This window comes from Sander vitreus, chromosome 7 (assembly GCF_031162955.1).
Source record: "Sander vitreus isolate 19-12246 chromosome 7, sanVit1, whole genome shotgun sequence".
NCBI classification, from domain to species: Eukaryota; Metazoa; Chordata; class Actinopteri; order Perciformes; family Percidae; genus Sander; species Sander vitreus.
The window spans coordinates 14,304,697-14,330,499 of record NC_135861.1 but is presented as its reverse complement, the minus strand read 5'-3'; the positions used below and the strand labels follow the sequence as shown (position 1 = coordinate 14,330,499).

The window sequence follows — 25,803 nt, the reverse complement described above, 5'->3', positions numbered from 1 at the left end:
TGAGAATGCTGTCTTATTAGGATGCTGAAAGGTTGAACAGTACCTAGCAGCTCAAACATGCACAGGTTCATACATGCAGTTGAGATTATTTGACATGCAGTGTGGAAATCGGACCTTTCTGTAGTTGTTGTTCACTGGATTTCCTCAAACTTTCTGTCTACCAAAGTCTGCCAACTTACAATTTTTAGTCTATTCCCAGTTTGTTTGGGAGGTGGTCGAGGGTTCCACAATGTTTTAATGGACGGTCACACTTGATTGATAATTAAAAAAAAAAATGATTACAGTTGATTACACAGGGCTTTAATCTGAATCAACGGTGCAATAGTGCTAGCTAACAGATACCTATGTATTTCTGTTATTTTATGTTGTCTATTGGGATGGCTAACATTTAAATGAGACTGAGGGCTGTCTCACAGTAATGGTATGTTTTATGGAGTTGCTTGGTCAGCTTGTAGGTGTTTGGCAGATGTGTGGACGAGGCTGTGACACTCCCCTTATTGTTGTGACTCACTCAAGGGCATTTGTGCCGGTCTGTGTCAACAGCACAGAGAAAGAGAGTGCTTGGGGGCAAGGGCAGGATATTCTCTCTCTCTCTCTCTCTCTCTTTCTCTTTCTCTTTCTCTTTCTCTCTCTCTCTCTCTCTCTCTCTCTCTCTCTCTCTCTCTCTCTCTTTCTCTCTTTCTTTCTTTCACCATGGAGGGTTGTCAAGGATTGGTGCAGGCAGAGGGGCAGCTAATTGATTATCCAGTGTGCAGGAAATGTGTCCGAGGCCTCTGCAGGCAGGTTAGAAACAAGTAAAGGCCTCTTTCAGCAGAAGATCTTAAACATACCAGAGCTAATGTAATTATTAAGGGGTGACGCGATGTGCTGTTGCATTAGTTAGTGTTGATGGTGCTCCAAATGTTGAATAACGTCAGGACACCCAAGCCTTCCTTCATTGGGGCTCTGATGTGTTCTCCACATCAGTCTCTGTCTTGTTATGTAACCCATGTGTTATGTTCTCCCAGCCGGTGAGCAGCCTCTCATGAATGTATGGCCAAACATAGTCACCAGGTCTCGCACATTGCAAAAGAGAAACAGATCCTCTGATATGTTCCATTACATTGACTTTAGTGTAACAAACCTGCGTTCAGATTCCCACATGATCAATTTTTCACATTATGGAAGATAAATGCCTTTATCAAAAGATCAAGCCTAGTCAACGTTTACATGAGCCGAATGGATGTTACACAATATCATCTCTGAAGCTAAAAGTAAACTAATTGACACATTGATAGAACAAACAGAAGGTCACCGTATCAATTAAACCTTCACTTTTCAGATACAATTTTGCTGAGTGTCCTCTCAGTATGTGCTAAGTGGATGGTGACCTTACAAAAACCCTACAGGGAGGAATTAGCTCAGCTCTAGTGTCAGTTACGCATAAGAGAAGGCTATCACCACAGCAGAAATGAAAATGAGCCCATATCATATGAATGAATCGTGGTCATTGAGGAGAGAGCTGGCGGGACAAGTGGGGAGTAAGATGGGCAGCATGTGTTTGGTTGAGGGATGGTCATCCTGCTGATGAACCCTTTTGCAGACAGCGCCGATTGACCTGATTAGGACCAGTAATCCGCAGGTTTGCTTCAGGTCGCCACGCCCTGCTGACGTAATCCCGTTGACCTGTATACAGTACACCAGCCTACACACACCCACTCAGGGTGTTACATTCCTCATTGCCTCATGCTAAGATTGTTTTGGAACGACACACATTTGCCCACATGCACTACTTACACATTGCAGACTGACCTCCTAATGAGGAGGGAGGACAGCCAGATGTCTGTGTCTGTGATCCGCTCATGCTGTGTCACAGGACTTTTAGGCCAGAGGCGCAAATGCGTGGAATGTTGTGCAGCTCAGCCAGTTTTCAGTACACCTACTTTTAACAGCTGCTGTAACACCTACCGGCAACAGAAAGTGACATACACTGGCAATTTTTGTTCTGTTTTTTTACACATTTTAAATTATTTGGTCTTTAACCTCTGATTGATATTGAGTGCATGCGGAAGTTCTGTGATACTTTTTCATAACAATAGAGCTCAACAGTCCCGCCCACAGCGGGTTCCGGAAGTAAAAATACAATGCAATTTCTCCATTGACAAATTGGAGTATAAGCCATAAAATCGTAACCGTCGATGGTAGACTTAAAACCAGCATGCCGACATGACTCAGCGATTGTATATGCTCATATAGACACCACAAATCATGGGGCACTACCCTTGTTTTGAGATAAATGTCTTTTATTCGCGATGTCTTGGATAAGTACTTCATTACCCACAATCCTGAACAATCCCACAATCCCACAGTGATGCCTCTGATTGGTGGAACTCATGCTGGTGAGGAGGGGGGGGGTGTCAGTACCCGATCTGTGCTGCCTGCACGATCCGTCACGAGGATTTACGACACTGCACGAATCACGATCTGTTCCACGCTTCTGACGTTAGCCTCTGCCGGGAAGCTAACGTTAGTTTAGCTAACAGCTAATTCGGCTAACCGCTAGCTGACAGCTTGATTCAGTCTAAAATAACGTTAACTCAAACTTAACACTGGGTAAAGCCGTCTACAGCTGACGTAACAGCCGTTATATATGTTAACGGTTATTTTCAGGTTTTATTTTGAGGGTCTTTTAAAGTTATTACATGCTGTCTCAGCTAGAGGTTAGCCAAATTAGCTGTTAGCTAAACTAACGTTAGCTTCCTTTGTTCAGTGGTGCGCGGTGGTTTATGGGATGAGTAGTTCCTTCGCTCTGAGATGACGATATGTACACAGTCTTGTACCTTTGACTTTTTTGGGATTTTCTGTTTCGTTTTTTTTACTCGAAATGATACGTTGTATGCTTATGAGTCACATACCACCTGGTTACCCTCAAAAGAGAAACAGATCCTCTGATATGTTCCATTACATTGACTTTAGTGTAACAAACCTGCGTTCAGATTCCCACATGATCAATTTTTTCACATTATGGAAGATAAATGCCTTTATCAAAAGATCAAGCCTAGTCAACGTTTACATGAGCCGAATGGATGTTACACAATATCATCTCTGAAGCTAAAAGTAAACTAATTGACACATTGATAGAACAAACAGAAGGTCACCGTATCAATTAAACCTTCACTTTTCAGATACAATTTTGCTGAGTGTCCTCTCAGTATGTGCTAAGTGGATGGTGACCTTACAAAAACCCTACAGGGAGGAATTAGCTCAGCTCTAGTGTCAGTTACGCATAAGAGAAGGCTATCACCACAGCAGAAATGAAAATGAGCCCATATCATATGAATGAATCGTGGTCATTGAGAGAGAGCTGGCGGGACAAGTGGGGAGTAAGATGGGCAGCATGTGTTTGGTTGAGGGATGGTCATCCTGCTGATGAACCCTTTTGCAGACAGCGCCGATTGACCTGATTAGGACCAGTAATCCGCAGGTTTGCTTCAGGTCGCCACGCCCTGCTGACGTAATCCCGTTGACCTGTATACAGTACACCAGCCTACACACACCCACTCAGGGTGTTACATTCCTCATTGCCTCATGCTAAGATTGTTTTGGAACGACACACATTTGCCCACATGCACTACTTACACATTGCAGACTGACCTCCTAATGAGGAGGGAGGACAGCCAGATGTCTGTGTCTGTGATCCGCTCATGCTGTGTCACAGGACTTTTAGGCCAGAGGCGCAAATGCGTGGAATGTTGTGCAGCTCAGCCAGTTTTCAGTACACCTACTTTTAACAGCTGCTGTAACACCTACCGGCAACAGAAAGTGACATACACTGGCAATTTTTGTTCTGTTTTTTTACACATTTTAAATTATTTGGTCTTTAACCTCTGATTGATATTGAGTGCATGCGGAAGTTCTGTGATACTTTTTCATAACAATAATCAAGAAGACACAATAATCTTCAGAGTCAGAGTGGGAGGAATTGTATCTCACGCACCAATCACTGTCATATCCTCTGTGGTTGTCTTCTATGCTGGGTAGTCAAGGCAACGGCAACCTTTTTCTTCTGTTACAAAAACATCTTGAATGAATGAATGAATGAATGAATGAATGAATAAAAGCCTCTCACTTTATCTATTTTTGTTTTTCATAACATCATATGCTCTAGTTTACTTTGGCTCATGACGTTCTGCCTTTTATTTCTGCCCTGATACCCCCAGGCAGCTATCTGAGATTGGGTCTCAGTATTGAAAGTTGTTGTGATGCTGAGGTTTGGCAGTTATTGAAAGTGAATTGTATACAGTTAGGTTTGAATAAGGGTTCATGTAGACTGTCTTGGTCAAGGTGTGTGTCTGGATGGAATGTCAGGTTTTTTATGATGACTACTGTAGATCCTCTTATCAGAGTTTTTCTTCCACTCTGAAAATGAGACCTGCATGAAGTCTGCATTAAGATTTACAGTTGGTGAATTTCTGTCCATGCAATCAGCTCATTGGTTTTATCTGTATTGAGCTGTAAAATCAAATTTCGTCATAACTAATTAAATGGCAACCTTAAATATGGCACAGAGCCATGTTGGCCTTTACCATGGTATTGAATCCTTTTTCATTAATAAGTGTTTTGAAATGAATGAGAAACCACAACGTGGCATTGCATATTAAGGGATAGGATGAATGTTGGAATGTCCTTAATGTTGCAGAGGTCAGAAGGGGGAAGTGAAAGATTCTTTCTCTCACTAAATTGTGGTTTCAGCTTTGGAGCAGATACTTGTGGGTTTCACTCCACAACTTATGTTGACTCTTCACGACCTACTAAACTACTTTTTTGCTTTAGTTTTCAGCTTGTGCCCATATTTAAACATAGGAGTCTTGACACCTCTTTGCTTTAGTGCTGCAGTGATTTTACTTGTCACACTGCAAAAGCTGTTATGTGTTAAGAGTGTTGTATTTATCTCAAATTAGGGACTTAAAATCAATAGAAACATACTTTTTTGCAGCTATCAAAACATCTAAACTTCATAAAGACAAACTTGTCACCCTGAGGCTGTATAACTGGTGAATTTGTTGGCATTTTTCACCTGTAAACATCATAGGTCCTTAGGATCAGCTGTATATGTCTTTAAACGAAAGGTATTGTTAGTGATGAAAAGCAGTATATCTGGAGGATCACTGAATCTCATGAGATTTGGTTTGTCACATTATATGCTTATATAGAATAAAGTGATCTTCTCTCAGATCTTTGGCCCAATTGGTTTCTTTGTAAAGGATCTAACATAGCATACTCCCTACAGTGATGAATGTGCCCTAGTCGGTCAGTACTCACCTTACATAAATCACTTTTTTCACTTAATTTACCTCATTGTTTTTTAGCCCCCTTTCCATTCCAGCCTGTGATGGGGTTGAGTGGAAACCGTGGGAGCTTTTTGCAGAAAATGTGAGGCAATGGGATATCAGAGGGGAGGATGGGACGGGAGCTGACTCGAGGCGGGGGAGGGGTGATGTAAACGCAGCCATAGCAGCAGAGACAGTGAAAGTCGTGCACGAGCACTATTCACGTGTAAGACAGCGTGAGGCAGCAATCACATACAGTTGCCCAGCTAGACAGATGGTGATGCTGATTTCATTCATATTGGTGGAGGTTAAGAAACAGTATTCATGCAGTTGAGCTAAAACTAAAGAAAAGGCAATTCTATCATATTTTCATCCGTCAATGTATTGTCATTGTCTTGTAGTTTGTGCCTATGCTGCAAGAAATGTCTGGCATTTTCATCTCATTATTTTTCCACCAATAGCATCAGATAATTTAGTAAATTTACAGTGCTTCTAGAGGCAAATGTAACTAGAAGCACATGGAGGGCAAATCAGTCTTAATAGCAGATGACCAGAAATGCAGAAAGTTACTCGTGATAATACATAATACGTTAAATATGTTGTTCGGGTGATATTTGTTCTCAACATAGAACCCTTCAGAAAAACAAAAAGATATTGTTCCAACATATTTATGCTCATAGGGAGGTGTTTTCCTAGGGGGCTCTGCTTCGATTGGCTGCTGGCATCCAGACACATCCATTAATGTCAGTGATATTACCTGACCTCACAGGACAAGGTGGAACAACATAATGCTGAATTAGTCTGGTGATATGCAGTTCAGCCAAATCCCAATATGTGTATCAGTTTTACAGCAGCGTGTGCACAAGGTAATAAAAAATGGGGAAATAAAGAAAGTAGTTGAGCCATAAGGTGAGAGATGTAAACCTGCACCAGGCACATGGTAAAAAGGGTTGCTGTATATTGCCTGATTTCCTTTTTAGATGAGGATCCTATATCCTTTATTCAATTGAATCTGACTTTCTAACGGAGGTCATGCTCATTAGCTATGAAAATCAGATTGTGCTCACAGCAGCCCACATCCATCATCATTCATCCCGGACTTACTGATGCAATCAGGGGATGGTGTGTTTGTTTTAAAGTTATGGCACTTTTGGCTTGCTCCTCTTACCTACTCTTTGGTTCATTGTCTAAGTTAGGTGAAATGGCTGGACTTTCCCACATTCAAGAGAGTGAGTGTGTTTTTTAGTTTTTGTGACCTGCCCGACACCGCTCTCTTGGGTTTCCTCCCACATTCTGAGGGCTGAATTCAGAGGCCGACTGGAGAGCTTTGCAGTCGAGGCACGGGTAGCTTGGTGGTACACATGATGTTCACTTTGTATTATTCATGAGTAAGAAGTCAGGGGCTTGGCAGTATATTCATTTTAAAACCTTAATTAATAAGATGGGAATCTGTCTGTCCTTCAAATTGGTTGCCTATGTGAATTCTCTGTTGCTCCAAAATGGAGCTGTCTCATGCTGCTGTTTGAATACAGTGAAGCTAATAGAGATCAGTAGTATACACACATACACATAAATACATGCACACACAGACACAGTTTCTCCTGTCATTTCCCTCCTCCACAGAGAAAGTGCTGGATAAAAGGTGTTAGTCATCTGACATTAGCTTGAGGCATCACTTAGTGCTCACAAATTTTATTTTTTTAACAGTTTTTTGTAAAAACATACAATTTGCAACATGAACATCCTGTTTAGGATTGACCCGTCTCCCAGAACTAATAATCTTGGGCTGAATGGAATCTGGGTCTCTGCAATCCGACATAGGTTATCATGTAGTCCGGTCCAAAATTCCTGGACCTTATCACACATCACATGCGCATAAAGCACAAGTTTGTGCACTACACCCCCTACCATAACACATGAGAAGATAGTCTCCCCCCTTAAGGCTTCTGCCGAAGGCTCTTTGGCTAACACATAACAACAAAGGAGAAAGAGGTAAACCCTGTCTTGTTCCAAGAGCAAAATATTCAGAAATTAACCCGTCAGTTTGCACCGCAGCCTCTGGGTGCTTATACAGCACCTTAATCCACTTTATAAAAATGCTGCCAAACCCATATATTTCCAGTTTGTCCAATTTGTAACATATAGCCCCTTTCAACCATATCAAACACCTTTTCGGCATCGAGGGAAATAACAGCTATTGGGGACTGTCTATCAGCTACAGACCATGCAATATTAATGAGACGCCTGACGCCAGTTCAGTTGCAAAACTCTTAAAAAATTCTGCTGTGAAGCCATCAGGCCCTGGGGTTTACCCACAGGCAGGGCCCTCATTACCTCTTTAATTTCCTCTATAGTCAAATCCGAGCTCTCTTTGCTCTTCTGTTAGTTTGGGAAGCCCTAGTGGCTCTATGAAGGAACACATTAGTTCATCAGTAGAAGTAAATAATAACTTATAGAGATCAGTGTAAAATTCTTTAAAAATCTTGTCAATATCTACAGTTGCTGTAAAAACCTCTCCAGAATCGAATCTAACTGCAGAAATAGTGGAAGCTGATTCCCTCTGTTTTATGCATCTAGCGAGTAATTTTCCTGCTTTGTCTCCCGACCACGGAGCATATGCTGCTTAATATCTCCACTGGCCACTAACTGGCCGCTAACTTTTTTTTAGATTTTGACATTTTCGGCATCCAGAATGTTTCTCATCCTGGCTGAGCAATATCTCTGGTCAGGATCTTTTAAAAGGATAAATACAGAAGTGCACTATACAGAGCTCACCCTTTGCTCAACTAGTCCGCCATTAGGTCACATGACACTCCCTCTAAGTGCTCATTCTCAATGTTTTTTGGCTTCACAGAACAAACAAATGATGCAACTTTAAATTTAAAGTTGGGCCTTGGAAAAAAAGATGTGAGAGTTTAACAGATTGATGTGTCAAAGTTGTATTCATGTTGCTTATATAAAGCCAGAGAGCATTTAAAGCGAGACTTCAGTCTCTGAGTGGAGGCTAGTTGAGGAAATCCAGGTCACTGCTCTGTTAAATGGGTGCCTGTTGTGAGCAGAGAATGTAAGGGGCTCTGTATTTCCCTTGTCTGCACAGCCTGGTCTGCTCTGTGTTCTGCACACTGCCTGAATCATATGATGAGCTGTATGTTGTTTTGAGAAATATCTGGGATGCTGTTTAAACATGAGTCAGGGTTTAAAGTGCCCATATTATGAAAAAAATCACTTTCTGGGATTTGGGGTGTTATTTTGTGTCTTATGGTGCTTCCACACACATACAAACTTGGGGGGGAAAACATCCATGCTGTTTTGAGTGAGATACGGGTTTCTGAATGTAACCTGCCTTCAGTCTCCGGGTGAGCTGTTCAAAATCTGCAGGGTTTTCTACATCACTAGCCGAAACGAGGGGGCTAACCGCTAGCATGCTAGCGCTAGCCCCCTCGTTCTCAATGGCAAAACACTGCTACAACACACACAACTTCACCATAATCTACAAAAGAACTACTTACATTTCCCTTTTCTGCAGGTATTCCACGCAAAGTTGGAAGTGCGCCCTCATTTAGAAGAAGTCTCCCGGCTAATCCTGCCTTGTACTGACTGAAGTTGGAGAAACAGCTAGCTAGCTGATGTGATCCTTACCTAGCTACTGCACATGTGCAAATCCCAACAAAGATGGTACAGAAGTGAGAGGTCTCACTCTGTAGCTAAAATAGAGACCTGAACACACAGGGTGAAAAGAGGAGCTGTAGCAATATGCAGTACAACAAAAATATGGTGTTTTTTGAAAATTAAACCATGTAAACCTATTCTGGTACAACCTCAAAATACAATTTTATGAACCTGAAAATGAGCATAATTTGGGCGCTTTAAAACAAATATTCTGTTTTGAATGAACCAATTACCTTTTATAATGTTTTTTTTTTTTTTGTCATGGTTTTCATTTCTCTATCAATTTAATAATTACAGTTTATCCAGCAATGGCTAATATTTTGAAAGCTCTCTAGGACGAGGCACTCATTTTAAAGTCATAGCATCAGCATCTCTCGTGGCAAAGAAGTTTCATTGTTCCAATTGTAAGCTGATATTTTATGGCATCTTAATTATGTTAGTACTATTAATTCATTATTGTTATTACTTGAATGTTGATAACCAAAGTTGAGCTGAAAAGAAAAATGTGTTCCACATTTATAATAGAGATAAGAAACTGTGGAAGGAATGCTTTATCTTGAATCTGTTTCAGTTTTTGTTTCATAATGCAGCACATGCAGACCCACTTCCCTAAAAGTGAATTGTGAAAAAGTTGACACAGGCAAATTGTCAATACATTAAGTGCTCATTTTTAAACTGGAAAATAGCAGACATGTCTAAAGCTGTGGAGATATTACTATAGCTTTCCATGACACAGGATGTGTTTGGAAAGACCCCTGACCTTTTGAGGCAGCACCTGTAAAAAGGAGAATATCCTTCTTGGACCTGATCCAGCTAAAACCTCTGATTAAGGATCCTATATCATTTTGTTAATGTTAACATTGAGGTGCAAACAACAATGTTCATTACACAAGTTGGGGGATGTGTCCAGACTTTGGTTAGAGACACCAGGCATTTGGCATGTAATTTAGATGTTTACTGTTACTTCGGCTCTGATTTCATACCAGTTCTGTGTGCCTTGTGGGTTTAACCTGAGAGGCTGTCCTGATATCCCGCTCTCTTTGTCGTAGTTCTGTGTTTGTTTAGCTTCTGAATGGAGTCCTGCTGGCTTAGCATGTTTTCTCTGTCCGGTGGCTTCTAGAAGCTTCTCTTTAGTCTCTGTTATCCTGGACTCAGTGAGTCTGCGTGAGCTGCTAATATCAAAAGGTACTCACAGCCGTAGCTAGCTATCAGTGTCTGTGGGCTGGGAGCAATGTATGGTTTGGCTATGAGTTTGGCGGAAAGGTTGGGTGGCTGAAAATCTGTCCATTCCTTCCTGTCGCTGACAGTCTGTCGGCATGTGAAGCACTAGCTGCCATCTGCTGCTGTATAAATAGACAGTAGTCAGAACTAGAACAGCTGGCACATAGGCCAGGACTGCACCCTTTCCCACTGCTTTCTAGCTAGACAGGCAACCCCACCTTGAACCATTTTAATGTATTACTTTTTTTGGACTTTTTGGCACGGAGATGGTAAAAAGTAAGCAACACTTCAGAGAAAAATGTCTGAACAAACCTCAGAGATTCTGGTTATGAGACTAAACTCATTTGTGTGTTTACATGCACTATTAAGATTGCTGATATTTTCCTAAATGCTAATAAAGCAAAAAACAGACAAACCCAGTTTTCTTATTTGGGGTAAGAAATGGAGAGAACTCCTGTTAACAGATATATGTGCATAATAAGAGTAAATGACCCACAACTGCCACAACACAACATTATTTGTCTTTTCACTGCTCTGTTACTCTAAATCATCTGGAAAAAAAGGAAGGTTGCTGACCATCTGCATTTTAAAAGTGGGCTTTTTTTATTGCAGTGCATGTAAACGCTGGTTTCCTGACCAAATCAGATTTCATCAAATAACCTGGTTTCTTGGGTGCATGTAAACACAGTTACTGACAGTTATTCAGATATGTCTAAGGTTGTTTGTTATATTATTTTTTACAACAATATTAAAATATAATAAGTTTTCAATGCAGTCTGTTTGCTTTTAATGTGCAGTTTACATTTAGCTAACTTCAGTCACTTCCAACGAAAATATTGAAAGTTTCTTTTTTCTAAATGTGGCAAACACATGGATGGGGGGGTGGGGAATTAAGGCGATGTGAAAAGGGTCATTGTGATAGTTGGGACTGGGCACATAAAGCCTTGTCATAACAGATTACCTAATGTGTTTTGCAGGCTCTGTTGTCAGTTGCAATACCCTGCATTCAATGCATTGTTCTGGTGTCTTCCTGTGCTTTTTTCTCCCTCTCCTCTCTCCCAGTCGGCAGAGAAAAATGACGTGATCAGCCTTCTGAGTAGAAACGGTGGATTTTGTTAGTAGGAACTGAGTGCCTTCCTTTACTGTTACACCTATTACTCTGATATAGTGGCTTATCTAATGAAATGGCATTGCATGCTCTAATAATTAATATAAAGTTGTTTGTTTGAATTAATGGAGGTGATGTGGATTCTGGTGTGAAGGGTTAGGTCTCCTGGTTAGACAAACCTGATCTGCCTGCCTGAAAGGTTCCAGGTTTTTTTGGCAGGAGTACTCTACAGAGGAGTATTGAATTGCTGTATAGATATCTTTTAATTAAAGGCCACAAGGCATCTCCCTGACCAGACGTAAAAATGCACTGTATCTAAAGGGGGTAATCAAGATACCACGTTTGTTTCTGTTTTGGAGATGTTGTACGTCCTGTGTTGTGGCTGCGACAAGCTCAGCTGTTTGTCAAATGAGCACAGCAATGCTCAGACACTACTTTTAGCCCTCAGCTTTGAGCTGCATCCAGTAACAACTCTGTCACCTGTGCTGCAGCCCTGGCAACCAAGCCATCACACACTCTCTTCCAAAGACACTGGATACAACATACAGAGCATTTCTGTGGCCCCATCCAGTCTTATATAAAAGTAAACAACCATATTAGTGTTACTGTGGCACTGCTCAAGCCATAGTCTCATGTCAACAGCTGCTTTGCATCACCATTCATGCATAAACGGTGACCCAGGTGTGCGTTTGTAATGTTGTATGGAGATACACAGCATAAGAGCTGTTATGGTATTGATATTTCTACTGACGTGGTGATAGGACGGGGCACACCACAGGTTAGCCAACATACATACAGTCCTGTATATTTCCCATACAACACCACACATTTGTCTGGCATGTGGAACTCTTGCAATGTATCCTCCCACGAGTAACTGTGATCACTACCTGTGATGCTTTCCCATACAAGAGGAACAAGATGGCCAAATGTGCCTTGGTGACCTGTCGGAGGTTTTATTAATCGTTCAACCGAAAAAGAATAACACTGAAAATAATCATTAGTTATTTTAGCCCTAATCTAAGTGCATTCAAGTGGTAGTCATTTTTAGAGTGGCAGAACTTAATGAACTCCATTCAGAGATACTGTTTCTCTCTTTTTACCTACAGCTCAGAGGTCTCTTGGTGGGGGATCATACTTAGAAATTAAAAAATAAAAGACGTTCCTTATTTTCCACAACTTAAGAGTCATCATGTTTTTAAGTTTTCATCAGTATCAAAGTAATCCAATGATAGTTGTCTGTACATCCTTGAGTACATTGCAAACAGGAAATGCTAATAGCTAATTCGGCATACTTTTAATGTTTTCATGTTGCCAAAATGTAAACATATATAGGCTAATAAAAAAAGAAAAACGGGGCTCAAATTGTAACCCCAGCTAACTCACTGACTCTTACTGTTTACATTCATCAAAGCATCATGCTAATGTGCAGTTTTCTGGATTGTGTGTGTGTGTGTGTGTGTGTGTGTGTGTGTGTGTGTGTGTGTGTGTGTGTGTGTGTGTGTGTGTGTGTGTGTGTGTGTGTGTGTGTGTGTGTGTGTGTGTGTGTGTGTGTGTGTGTGTGTGTGTGTGTGTGTGTGTTTTACAGGCTACATTTACATTGCTACGTTTTGGTTTTTAAGCGGAGTTTTGAGCCAAAAGCGATCTCGGTGCACACAAGTGTTTATAGCTCCAGTAGAAGAAGTCATCTCCGTTTAAACCAACGCGCCCAAACCGCATATCTTATCAACATTCTTGCATACTGGGCATAAACGGGAGGCAGCATGTAGGCCCTGTGCTGGTAGTTGCCGTGGTAATGTTAGTAGCTTAGTCTCGGAGAACAAGACATCATGACCCAATCAGGCGTCAAAATGTTGGCATCAGTGTTGGTGTTGCCACAGGTCTCCGTTTGCGGCCGTTGAGACTGCAACACAACCATGGCGATTCCAAACCAAAACGGGGTCAGAAGTGTTTTCAAATTTCTCCGGTTTAGGGGCTCTGAAACGCCAGAGCAGTGTGAATGCGAGGTGTAAACATGGCAAAAGATTTTTTGTTTATAAAACAAAATGTAGCAATGTAAACGTAGCTTGAGAGAGAGGGGTGGAATTAAAGGTGAATAGAGAGATTCCCCGATTTATAGTTAGATTAAATCATATTCTTCAGAAGTGAACAGTTACATCATACTGCTGGCCATATGCACACAGACCCCAGGGATGCTATTAAAATTCCTCAGTCTTGCTGAAAGAAGCACACATTGTAATTACAATTCTGCACAGATATTATTTCTCTGAATGCCTGGGTTCTCAACTCACCCATTTCCTTTCCTTTTTATATTTTACACATGCATTTATTTAATGCCCTAATCACCTTCCTGTGGTCACTGACAGGTATCGTTTAGCTTGAACTAACAGCTAGCAGGTCGTTAGAGGGTTACTGGAAGGGAGAGGCAGATATGTTCAGCCATTTTAGACCCCTGCTTGTCTGCTATTCTCAGGTGAATGGGGCTAGCTCTTAGTCCCCATCTGGTGCTCAGAGACTTCCTAATAACCTAATTACTGAGAGGTATCTCTGCTGTTATGACTGGATTATAGGCCCCATGTTGAACACTGGATCACAAAATGTCTGCCAGCTACAACCAGCTGAGTGATGTTCTTTAGATAGCAGGATGTGGTTAGTTAACTGGTATCCACCCTGCCTTGAAATGGAAAGCTCCTGTGGAGTGCCAGCATCACATCAGTCCTATATTCTGCCGAACAGGAACTGAAAATGCAGCACTGTGGCATTTTGGACAAATAAACATTTGCCCTTGTATGCCACCCAGTAGCTTGTGTCTGCTCACTGTACATAGGGTTCTGACTGAATTTCTCTATCTTGTGAGAATTGTGCCTCCTACATAGTCTCCCACACAGATTTGCATGTCACTCCTTTATGTAATTGAAGTTTGGTGTTGTTTGATGAACTGATGATGACACGGGAATGATAAAATTGTCCTTTTATGTTGCTCTTTTTACTGATAATGTTGAATTTCTGCCTGATGACCTTCAGCTCAGTGCATACCTTCTGTGTCACCAAGAGTAGTGCCTTTTAAATGATAAAATGTTTGTCTTTTGTACTTCACAACAATATTTTTAAATATTGTGTTCCATTAACAAAGTATTTAAAATGTTTTTGTGTGGTAAAAGTTGTTTCTGGTATTGCTTCTGGAGTCTGACATGGTAAGTAGCTTAATGTCTTAGTTAGAAAATCCTAAAGCTTTTCACACTATCCCTTTTGCATGTCTCAGGATCTTTTTAAAGGATTAGAATCCTGAAATCAGTTTGATAAATAAAGTTCTATATAGTTTCTTCAGAGCAGTAATAGGGAATGCTTGAGATGAGAGAAAACAAAACGCAATGTGCCGCATCCTCCCCTTCTGTGCCAAGTTGAGGTTGTTATGGCAACCAGAATCTCTTATACCTGTTGCCATGGTTGAGAGACAGAGTGGTGACGTTTATTAGGCAGCAGAATGCGTCTGCCATTTTAAGTCCAGAAAATAACTCTGGTGGGAACATCTACTATAAATGGAACACAGAGGAATTCCTCATTGACATCTTAATTTGTGATTATTACTATCCATGCATCAGTACTCACATAGATCCTGCTTGTAAGTTTGATGTACAGGTGCATAAGTGTATAAAGTGAAGTTAACTGAGGTGAGTCATGCTGGAAGATATGGGGCACTCCTGTCCTGTCTGATTTACTCCATCTCAGATGGCAGGGATACAATTCACCTCATTCCTGCCATTCATGACTCCGTCATTTAAATGCAACAGTTTGACAGATGTGTGATGACACAATAGTTGAATATACCTTGAGAGGCAATGCGGCATCCTCTAGTACACGTAATAATGAAATTAGACTGCACACACATGTAACCATTGCCAGCCCCATCCCTTACTGCATCCTTGCCTTCAATACACATTTATAGACTCATGAGAGACTCACTCTTTTGACGCACTGACAGAGCCACATGGGTGAAGCGGCTATCTTTTCTGAGAGCAATAGAGTGGGCAGTCGAATGAGACATTCATGCCACGTCGTGAGCATGATTCATCTTTTAGAAGTTGAGCAGTCTCCCACTAGCTGCATCTAGGGCTGGGCAATATATCAATATTATATCGATATGAGGTTGGATAAGATATCGTCTTAAATTTTGGATATCGCAAGTGTTGTCTTTTCCTGGTTTTAAAGGCTACATTACAGTAAAATAATGTAATTTCTCAACTTACCAGACTTACCAGAATGTTCTATTATTTGCCTTTGCCCACTTAGTCATTATATCCAAGTTATTGATGATTATTTATAAAAAATCTCATTGTGTAAACATTTTGTGAAAGCACCAATAGTCAACCCTACAATATCGCCGCAATATCAATATTGATGTATTTGGTCAAAAATATTGTGATATTTGATTTTTTTTTTTTTTTCCATATCGCCCAGCTCTATTTGCAACCATTTAGCATTGCTGTGCTTAGGTACATTTTTCCGTCCTGGTCTCTGATGAGAGCCCATGACCGAACCAGGAAAGTTGACAGACTCTGAGATTAGAAAGCTCATATCATTTCTTGTCTTGCTAGAACACGGCTGTGAATCCCAGTAAAGCCAGATTATCACCGTCAGTCCACTGGCTTGTCATGGGCATCCCACTGTCTAAACGCCCCACACATGGCTCTGTCTCATCATCTTTCTGTTTTTGATGCTGAGTTAACATTGAATTTGGCTGACACTGAATGACTCTGAATTAGACTGTCTCTTCATTAATAGCCACTGTAGATTGTTCCAGGAAAGGGCAATAGGGGCACTGCCTGGTAACTTAAATACCCCTTCATTTCTTCATGCCCTGGCTCCAATTTCCCATTGGAGGCAGGGCAAAGGTGAAATTGGGCTTTATTTAGCCACCTGTCTTGCTGTATCCTCTTCCAGTGCCCAATATGGAAGCTGCTACTCCACCTGTACACCGTAACCTGTTTGAAGATTGATTTTACCTGTGCTAGGTTGTAGCTACCTGGGTTTCAGTGCAATGGCAGCTGCTATAATCCTCATATATTTAGCATGAGTCAGTTAGTGTTCTGGTTTCTAAGGACACACTGTGCTTTTCTGTCAGCATGTGACCTGTGGAGGGTGATATCCAATTCGTGTCTCTCCACATCTCCTGCATTATTAATAAGTGTGCTGAAATCCTCTGAACACATTATGCACTCTGCCTGAGACATCTTGATGCAAAAGCCTCTCAAGCACCCTCATGTTGAGGAGCCAGACCTGGCTTTAATTAGCCTATTAGCAAAGCGCAGAATTTGCATTAAACAAATACTACTTTGTTATCCACACTGCAGATTTGCTTGGACATAGTGAAAACGCATAGTATATATTGTTCTTACTGAGATGCAGGTTCACAGTTTTTCCTTTCACACTGCCTTTTGTTTCTGTTTCTGTTGTCCGTTTGAATTGTTGCTAGGCCCTTAGCACACCAGTTAGTCCCTCAAACCCTTTTTTCACAAGCCTCTTTGTCGCTCCCTTCTCTTCACCTCCCCCCTCTGTACAGGCGGTGGAGGTATGTGTTTGTCTGTATAGCCTGAGCGAACTCTCTGGACTGGCCCCTAATGCAAGGCAGCTTTAGTCAATAAAAATGCATTTTGTTTAAGCGGGGGATTTGTAGAACAACTGGGGTATGGATATCTACAAACATCCTAGTCATTTCCCCCATTTCTTAATCTCCTCCTCTCTCTTTCTGTCACATATCTAGTGCAGAGTGTGGAAAGCTTGAACACTAGTCCCAGGGGTACCCACAAGCATGGTTGAGAGGGGTGACATGCCAGGCATGGCAGCAGATTCTTGTTCATTAAGAAATGCCTGTGTGTAGACTATAGGGAATGGCTGGGTAGTGCAGAAATATTGTGTCATCTTGCCTTTTGCAGATATAGGTGAAGGTGGTATAGTGAGAGTAGACTACATGTTTTTATTTAAACTTTGTATTGTTTGCATACGATGAATTCAGACACCAATTAAAGATGGCATGTTTGGTAAAGGTTGACACAACAGTTGTTCTCAAAAAAGCCAATGGCTCATAATTCGTCACTGGTTCATGTGACTTTTAGTTCCAAATATATCACTGTTCATTCTCTGATTGAAGAAAAGGATCTTTAGAGATCCACTATTTGACAACCAGGATTAAAAATATATAGTATGTTAATCGGGTACATTTAGAGAGTTTTTTGTGAAACTGAAATGTACATTTTTTGAGAAGATCAGAAGAAACTTGAATATTCTCTTTAAATGAGGGATGGGTGTTTAGTTAGATGTTGATGTTTAAGCAACAACCCCCCTAACTAGTCCAAGAGTGAGATAAAGCGAGTTGGCAAGCAAAGAAAGCGAATGTGCCGTAACAGAAAACAAACCTAAACTATTTGATTTGATACTCTAAACTAGAACTAGAAAAATCAACCACATTACTAATTTTGTTCTCCCCCCCCTCCCCCACCACCACCACCACACAGCTATTCTCAACCCCAAAGCCCCAAAGGAACCAGCAAAGACCTTCAGTTTTGATTACTCCTACTGGTCACATACTACGGTGAGTTCGAAATTTATTTCTGTTACATAGTCCAGTATATTGACCAATAACAAGGGAAAATCTAAATATAATTATACATCAATGTCAATTTAAAACACCAAAAGTTTAATATTAAACGTTTATACATTTTAAGTTCTCTCTGTCCTCTCTCTTTCCTACAGCCAGAAGACCCCAGCTTTGCATCACAGAACCTTGTGTACAATGATATTGGCAAGGAAATGCTGGCGCATGCATTTGAGGGCTACAACGTCTGCATCTTTGCTTATGGCCAGACAGGAGCAGGCAAATCCTACACCATGATGGGCAAGCAAGAGGAGGGGCAGGAAGGAATCATTCCCATGGTTTGTTCTACAATGCATCTTTCTAACTAGCAAAGATTAACAGACTTTGCTCACTGTATTTTAAGTAATGTCTTATACAACCATACATAGATCACTGAATGTTTAACACAACCTCTGATTCAGTCTTGGTCACTTTTTATAAGACAAGAACAGTTTTTACCAGTTCTTCAGTTATTCACTCCTGTCATACTTCCAAACCAAATCCACCTCTGAAATGTTCAGACTGCAACTTTACCTTTAAATTTCTCGTAATGAGATTGCACTTTTTCTCTGCAAATGTTTGCCTGCTTAATATCCTTATCCTCATGTACTGTATATCAGTTGACCATTTTAAACTGTCAGCCAGCTGTTTTGAGTCCTCGCTTCCCCTTGTACTGCCTTAGGAAAACTGTGAGAGAGGGACATGGGCCAGATTATAACCCAAGATGCACTATTAACATCCCTTGTCAGATATTTCTTACAATGTTGTTTCCAACTTTTGATTCTTTCTGGCATTCGTACTGTGTTTTACTAATTAAACTAATAATTTAGTAATAATAATAATAGTCATTAAGTGTTAAGTCTCATCTGCAGATGCTGTCTAGATTTTATGATCTGTTGTTTGTTTGCTAAATGATTTGATATATATGTCTAGTGTTATGGGAATCGAAGTGTCCCCAGAAGTACACTGCATATATATATATATATATATATAAATATATATATATAAATAATATATTGTTTTGTTTATCTATTGATTCACAAATCTCTCTCACCTCCCCACATGCTGTTAATTTGCACTAAACATCGTCTTTCTCTGCCTCTCAGCTCTGTGAAGATCTATTTGAGAAAATCAATGAGGAGAGCAACAAGGAGGAGCTTGCCTACTCAGTAGAGGTGAGTCTCAGACTGCTTCACCACTTGTAATCCTTCTTCTCAGCCCCTGCCTCTGACTATTGTGTTGGCTTGTCTTTAATGAACCATTCCTAGCCTTCTAACAGTATATTTGGTAATAGTCAGACATCAATCACATATTGGCTGAACCTTCAAAGATGCTGGGTTTCCTCCGCACATTCCTTCTGATTATTTAGTCAAATTAGGGCTGTGCCCAAATTTTGTCAGTTGAATCAGATTTGGCTGTTCAATATGAGTATTCGAGTATGAGTTTTTATATATATATATATATATATATATATATATATATATATATATATATATATATATATATATATATATATATATATATATATATATATATATATATATAAAATATGAGTATCAAGCAACGCTTTATTGAACTGCTAGATTTTTTAAGAGCAGGCAACTCAATAACAACATTTTTGACAACAATAATATCAAACAAAATCCAGAGAATCTATTGTATTAAGTTGCTGTGAGCTGTTAATTTACCAATTAGAAAAGAAAGTAACTATCTCAGAGGCTGACCGGGCAAGACCTCTCTTCCTTCAGCAGCTGCTTCCATCTCACTCAGACTCACACTGGGTCCGGTTCCACAGCTGCCTGTACCCATCGCTGACATCTTCACTGAGCGGACGGGACAACTACTACAGCTACTTCTGGGATCCGAAATGTCTCCAGAAGTACACTGCACACAGTGTTTTGACAAAAACAAAAACAAAAAAATGACTGCTCTACTCGAAGACTGTCAGTCGACCGAGGGGTTGCCTACTAATATTTGACTTTTGGGGGGCATCCCTAAGTTAAACTGTACACCTTTTTTTTCAAACTGGAAAAACAGATGAATTTGCGTGCGTTACTTTTCTATATTATGCACTGCGGAATCTTAACTGATAATCTGTTACCTTTGCAATTGTTTCTAGGTCAGTTACATGGAGATCTACTGTGAGCGGGTGCGAGATTTGCTAAACCCTAAGAACAAAGGGAATTTACGAGTGCGAGAGCATCCGCTACTGGGTCCCTACGTGGAGGACCTGTCCAAGCTAGCTGTCACCTCCTACACAGACATCGCTGACCTTATGGATGCAGGCAACAAGGCCAGGTCAGCTGGGCCCGGGATCATGGGAAGGAGGGGTTGTGATAGTGGGGGTGATAGCTGTGATGATGTGATAACCCACGTCCCTCAGAAAAATAAATTAATGAATTAAGGCTGAAAATTGGCAGCAAGATAATAATTTGGAATCAGGAAATGTTCTGATCACATGGATTTTTATTACTTGATCATCAGTGTTGGTCAAGGAACAGCTAGTTATATTCAGGAGACCAGAACCAGAAGTCCAGCTTGACCTGGATAACTGAGATTCTTCATAGGAAGAACCTTTCTTAAAATGCAGAGTATTTCTTATTGAAGTGTGTGTGTGTGTGTGTGTGTGTGTGTGTGTGTGTGTGTGTGTGTGTGTGTGTGTGTGTGTGTGTGTGTGTGTGTGTGTGTGTGTGTGTGTGTGTGTGTGTGTGTGTGTGTGTGTGTGTGTGTGTGTGTGTGTGTGTCCGTTTTACTGTGCGTATGTGTGCGTGTCCGTTTTACTGTGCGTATGTGTGCGTGTCACGAGAGCTCCTGTGGGGAGGAGTGAACTCTGCCTTAATCTTCCTGTGCTGACTCAGAGGGCTTATTTCTGGAACATGGCGTGAAAAGCCTGTATCTCCCCTGTGACTCTCCCTCCGACTGTGCCTTGTGTATTTGTGTTTGGTGTCCACACACTATAATTCACCTCCACCATTCAAAGTAATCCCTTAGACTCAATTCACTCCTAATAGGCGTAAAACCCGGTGATGATAGCTCCAGTAATAGCCAAGACCATGAATTTAGCATTAATAATACTGAATAATTTAAAAGTGATTTATTGTGCTCAGGAAAATGTGTTACATTCATATAGGTTTTTAAAAATCTCCTAACTATGGTCGTATGTGCTCACCTACAGAACTGTGGCTGCCACCAACATGAATGAGACCAGCAGCAGGTCCCATGCTGTTTTTACCATCGTCTTCACACAGAAGAAACATGACAGCGAAACAGATCTCTCCACAGAAAAGGTCAGAGGAGACTAGAAAGACAGAAATCTACTGATTCTCAGATTAGATCATTATCTATTCACACTTAACCGTGTCTATAACTTATAAGTGATTCTGATCCCGTGCTGTTGGTGGTGCATTTCTTCATACTGGTTTTTACTTACAGCCCATTTATTTAGTTTGCTTCTTTTGATCTGGGCTTATATGTCTATGTAATAAGGTCCTCTTAGTCGGTGGTGACCACCATTTTAGTTTTGCACTTTAGCATTTCCTCTAACTGTGGCAGAGACAAAGACCGTTGTGTTATTGTAGACACAATGCCCATTGTATTTAGCTACTACATCACATTTTACTGCCTTGCTGCATCTCACTTGACACAGTAATGTCCTAATGTTTAGAATGGTTTACACCTTTTTTTAACTATTTGAACATTTTTGAAAACCTCATGAACTTTGTATTCGGTTGTGTGTTTTAAGCCCCCAACGTTGTCTTCCAGGCAGCGCTGCATGGAAGGCACTAGGGTTAGGGTTAGGTGCCTTGAAGTCGACGGTCGCAGCGCTGCCTTGAAGTCGACGGTGGGGGCTTAAAACACCATCGAGCATTCGGTTGTCAGTGCTGTCATTGTTTCAGTAATATTCTCATTATCTTTCTCATTATCAAATCTTTCAGTTTGTTATCATTCTAATGTAAACTATTCATAAACTTAAATACATTTACTTCCTCTTCAGGTCAGTAAAATTAGTCTGGTAGACTTGGCAGGGAGTGAACGAGCAGATTCCACTGGAGCTAAAGGTACTAGGCTAAAGGTAAGACACCCTTTATCACTGATAGCATTAGCAAACATTTGACTAGTGTTACCCTGATGGTTCTTTAATAATATTCTTTTCATCTATGGTTGCAGGAGGGAGCAAACATCAACAAATCTCTCACCACATTAGGAAAGGTTATCTCTGCCTTGGCTGAAGTGGTATGTGTTTTCTGTTTATTTATGTATTTTCTCTCCTTCTCCTTTTCATCCTTTGCTCTTACCCTCTACAACTTGACCTCTCATGGAAATAATGTTTGTAGCCTGGCATGCTGTAATATCTGCCCTTATATTTTCTCTTGTCTTGTCCTTGTAATGCTTGCCCACACAGGATAACTGTACTATCAAGGTAAACCCTTTGACAGCTCAAAGACTAACCTCCGATTCCTCCCATGAGGCAGATTTGACAGCCTTTTGTCATTTGCAATTTTGAAGTTGTACTGTGTAGCACAGTGTTGTACTTTTAGACACCACGGACAGTAAAATCCACAATCCTTGCACCAGAGCAAAAGCTAATCAAGTCAGCCCTCTACTCATTTTAAAATAACTCTTGTCCATTACATATAAGGTGTTTTGTCGTGGTACATCATAATATTGTTCAGTCTCAACTGCCATCCCTAATTTTAGTGTTAAAACAGTCTTACATCATTGTCAGTTTTCTTTCTGCCTGCCAACTTAATGTTTGTTTACTGCAGAGCAAGAAGAAGAAGAAGACTGACTTCATCCCGTACAGAGACTCTGTTCTGACATGGCTGCTGAGGGAGAACCTCGGTATGAACATTAAGATCACCTGCTAAATATCCTTTACCGCTGGAATGTGGTGGAATTAATGTCTATAAACTGTGTAGCAAAATCCTTATTCCTGGACAGCAAGACAAATTGAACCATCTGTATCCTGTAAGATGAAGTGGGCATACAAAAAAATGACTGGAGCTAGTGTACATTACTCTCTGCCAATTTAAGAAGAACACTGTCAGCAGACTGTATTTCAACCTAACTAGACAAGCATGCACATCTCCTCTTTAGATATGTACAGAGGAGAGGTGCACGGTGTATCTTTGATCTTAGCACACATGCAGTTTAGTCTAATGATACTGAAGTCTTATATTAGTGGAATAAGTACTGTTTTCTTATGTGCTGAGCATTTGTACTGTAAAGTGCAGTGGACGTCTTGTTGAAATAAATATAATACTAATCTATCTTGTGTTTTAAAAAAAAAAAAAAAAAAAAGGCCTTTTACCCACATTATCATATAATTTAGCTCTTTGCTGGTCTTTTGTTGTCAGGTGGAAACTCAAGAACAGCCATGGTAGCTGCCCTCAGTCCTGCAGACATCAACTATGATGAAACTCTCAGCACGCTCCGGTAAGGTTTCCATCCAGGACATAGATAATAATTTCCAAAAATAATTCCAGTTAATTGTTAATCCTTAACTATGAATAACATTTATCACTATTGTGATTTTTAGCTATGCTGATCGAGCTAAGAACATCAAATGCAATGCTGTCATCAATGAGGATCCCAACAATAAGCTGGTGCGTGACCTGAAGGATGAAGTGGCTCGACTGAAGGAACTGCTCCATGCCCAGGGCCTGGGAGACATCCTAGACAGTGAGTTTGATTCTATCACAGCAGGTGCTATCTGCAGTGGCACAGCTTCTACCTTCTCTCTCAGGGTCCACCACACGCTAGCAACATCTTCTTTCTACTTCACTGTCTGATTTCTTTAAATCCTTCAATCTTTGTTTTCATCGCCTGTATCCATGCCCAGTACATACGTAAAAGGACTTGAATCAGCTTTAAATTCTTTTTTACCATGATATAATACTGGTTTATTATGCCTCCTTACAGATTGAAATGTATAAAGCATATTTTGTACTATGTATAATATGCACTACAGAACACTACATTGTTAGAATATTTAAGGTTGCATACTGTACAATTAAAAATGATTTAATGAAAATATAAATTGGCATATTTGGCTGATTTTGACTGACAACGCAAATGGTAGTTTAAAGCTGCACACTTGATTTGCTGTACACAAGAGTAATGGCTTATAGCCTAGTAAATTAGACATAATACACCCATTAATAACTTCTAATATCTGCTGATTAATAACCTGTCTACTTGCTAATGCGTGCTTAGATCATGCCTAACGATATGGCACTTAACAAGTCATTCCATAACATTTTTTTTTCCTCATTCTCGTTATGGGTGTCATCCAGCTCACTAAGAAATGTTGGTAACCTTTTCCTTCTCATTCTACTGGTGCTGACCTCTGACCCTTCTCATCTTTTCCTGCTTCCCCTCAGTTGATCCTATGGGGGATGATTGCCCAGGAAGTGGAATCAAATGTGTGTATATGTGTGGTAGTCATGAATTTGCCCTATTAATAATAGCTAACATTGCTTATGCCCCCCTTACCTGTATATTACATCTGCTAACAGCTTTGCATGTAAATGCTAAAAAAAGCAAAAGCTTAATAGGAGACTTAAAAATGCAAGGCTTCCGCAGGTGTGCTGATTTGCCGAGGGTTAGCATGCCATTAGGTTAGCATGCTTTGCGCTTGAATGTGGGGGTGAGGCAGCTATTTGCAGGCTCCAATCAAAATGTATCACAAGTAACTTTTAGAAATGTCCCTTTTAGAAACATTACTTTTAGAATAGCTTGTCTGTCTTCCCCACCCCCAAGGCACCCACACAGTTTTCTTATCTGCCTTTTACTCACTTTCTCAAGCTTCTTTTCTTGACGATGGTCTTTCTGCTTTTTATTTTTTCTTTACTAACCATCTGCTGCAGGTGGCAGTGCTCAAATCTTTAGAATGTTCTCAGTTCTCAGTTCTCAAACTGAGGTTCCGAGCTACAATCGGAAAGGTGCATGATTTTAAATTTTTAAGTAGCCACACATGAGGTGTACTGTGTGTATACAAAGTTGACTAGCCGGATGTGCTATGATAGTTTGTGTTGAATAGTTAGTTTACTACTGTAGTGTGCCCTCTGCTGTATTCTCAGGAATCCCTAATAACTCCTCCTTCTTGCCCTTTTGCACTAATAAATAAGTAAATGTTTTGTTTTAACCTGAGTTCCTGAGCCAGGGTAAAATCATACATTTTGTTGCTGTTATCCCACTACATACTAGTTAAGTTGAGTGGCTCAGCACTTGGGTGTTGATGCATACCCTATTTTTCTGGAAATATGATTATAATGCCAGTGTCAACTGGCCACAAATGTCAGCACCTCCCAAATAATTTAAGCTCTACTTTTTTTTTTATTTCGTTCTTAGAAGGCATAGTCTGTCTCAAAGGTCCTTGAGGCCATTATATTGACATGAGCTGCCTGACTGTGTGTGTGTGTGTGTGTGTGTGTGTGTGTGTGTGTGTGTGTGTGTGTGTGAGACTATTCAACTGCAGGCTGAACTTTGGCAGCATGTATCAATGACCCTCATCTGTCCTCCCTCTGGACCCTCTTACAGTCTCCATCCCCCTCCCATCCTGTAGTTGATACACTGATAGCAGTTTTCACACAGTGTGTTCTCATTCAAGACAAATGCAAATGAAGTGCTCAGAGTTAATTGCTCTGCACTGTAATTCTGCCCCACATTAAAACAGCCCTCTGGAAGAGTTGGTGCAAGCAGAATGTTGTAAACCACCTGGAGTGAAAACTGCTTCTCTCTGTAGCTGACCACTATGTTGGGTGTTTGTCTTAACCCTTTGACGTAAAACTTGTGTCTTACATTGGTCTTCCCTCCCCTTTGTCCTTTCTCTTTCCCCATCTCTTTCTCTCCTCTCTCTCCTCCTA

At 40.6% G+C, this 25,803-nt stretch overlaps 1 protein-coding gene across 3 annotated transcripts in view; it reads left to right on the top strand.

Moving 5' to 3' along the window:
- The window catches only part of kif1b (kinesin family member 1B), a 62,116-nt gene that overhangs the window by 3,245 nt on the left and 33,068 nt on the right, over positions 1 to 25,803 (top strand). For all 3 annotated transcript variants that reach the window (XM_078254768.1, XM_078254766.1, XM_078254767.1), the window contains exons 3-12: positions 17,817 to 17,893; positions 18,055 to 18,234; positions 19,042 to 19,110; positions 20,055 to 20,233; positions 21,111 to 21,222; positions 21,930 to 22,007; positions 22,103 to 22,168; positions 22,702 to 22,777; positions 23,293 to 23,371; positions 23,475 to 23,617. In XM_078254768.1, coding sequence (XP_078110894.1) covers positions 17,817 to 17,893; positions 18,055 to 18,234; positions 19,042 to 19,110; positions 20,055 to 20,233; positions 21,111 to 21,222; positions 21,930 to 22,007; positions 22,103 to 22,168; positions 22,702 to 22,777; positions 23,293 to 23,371; positions 23,475 to 23,617 — 1,059 coding nt within the window. The remainder of the gene's footprint in view (positions 1 to 17,816; positions 17,894 to 18,054; positions 18,235 to 19,041; positions 19,111 to 20,054; positions 20,234 to 21,110; positions 21,223 to 21,929; positions 22,008 to 22,102; positions 22,169 to 22,701; positions 22,778 to 23,292; positions 23,372 to 23,474; positions 23,618 to 25,803) is intronic.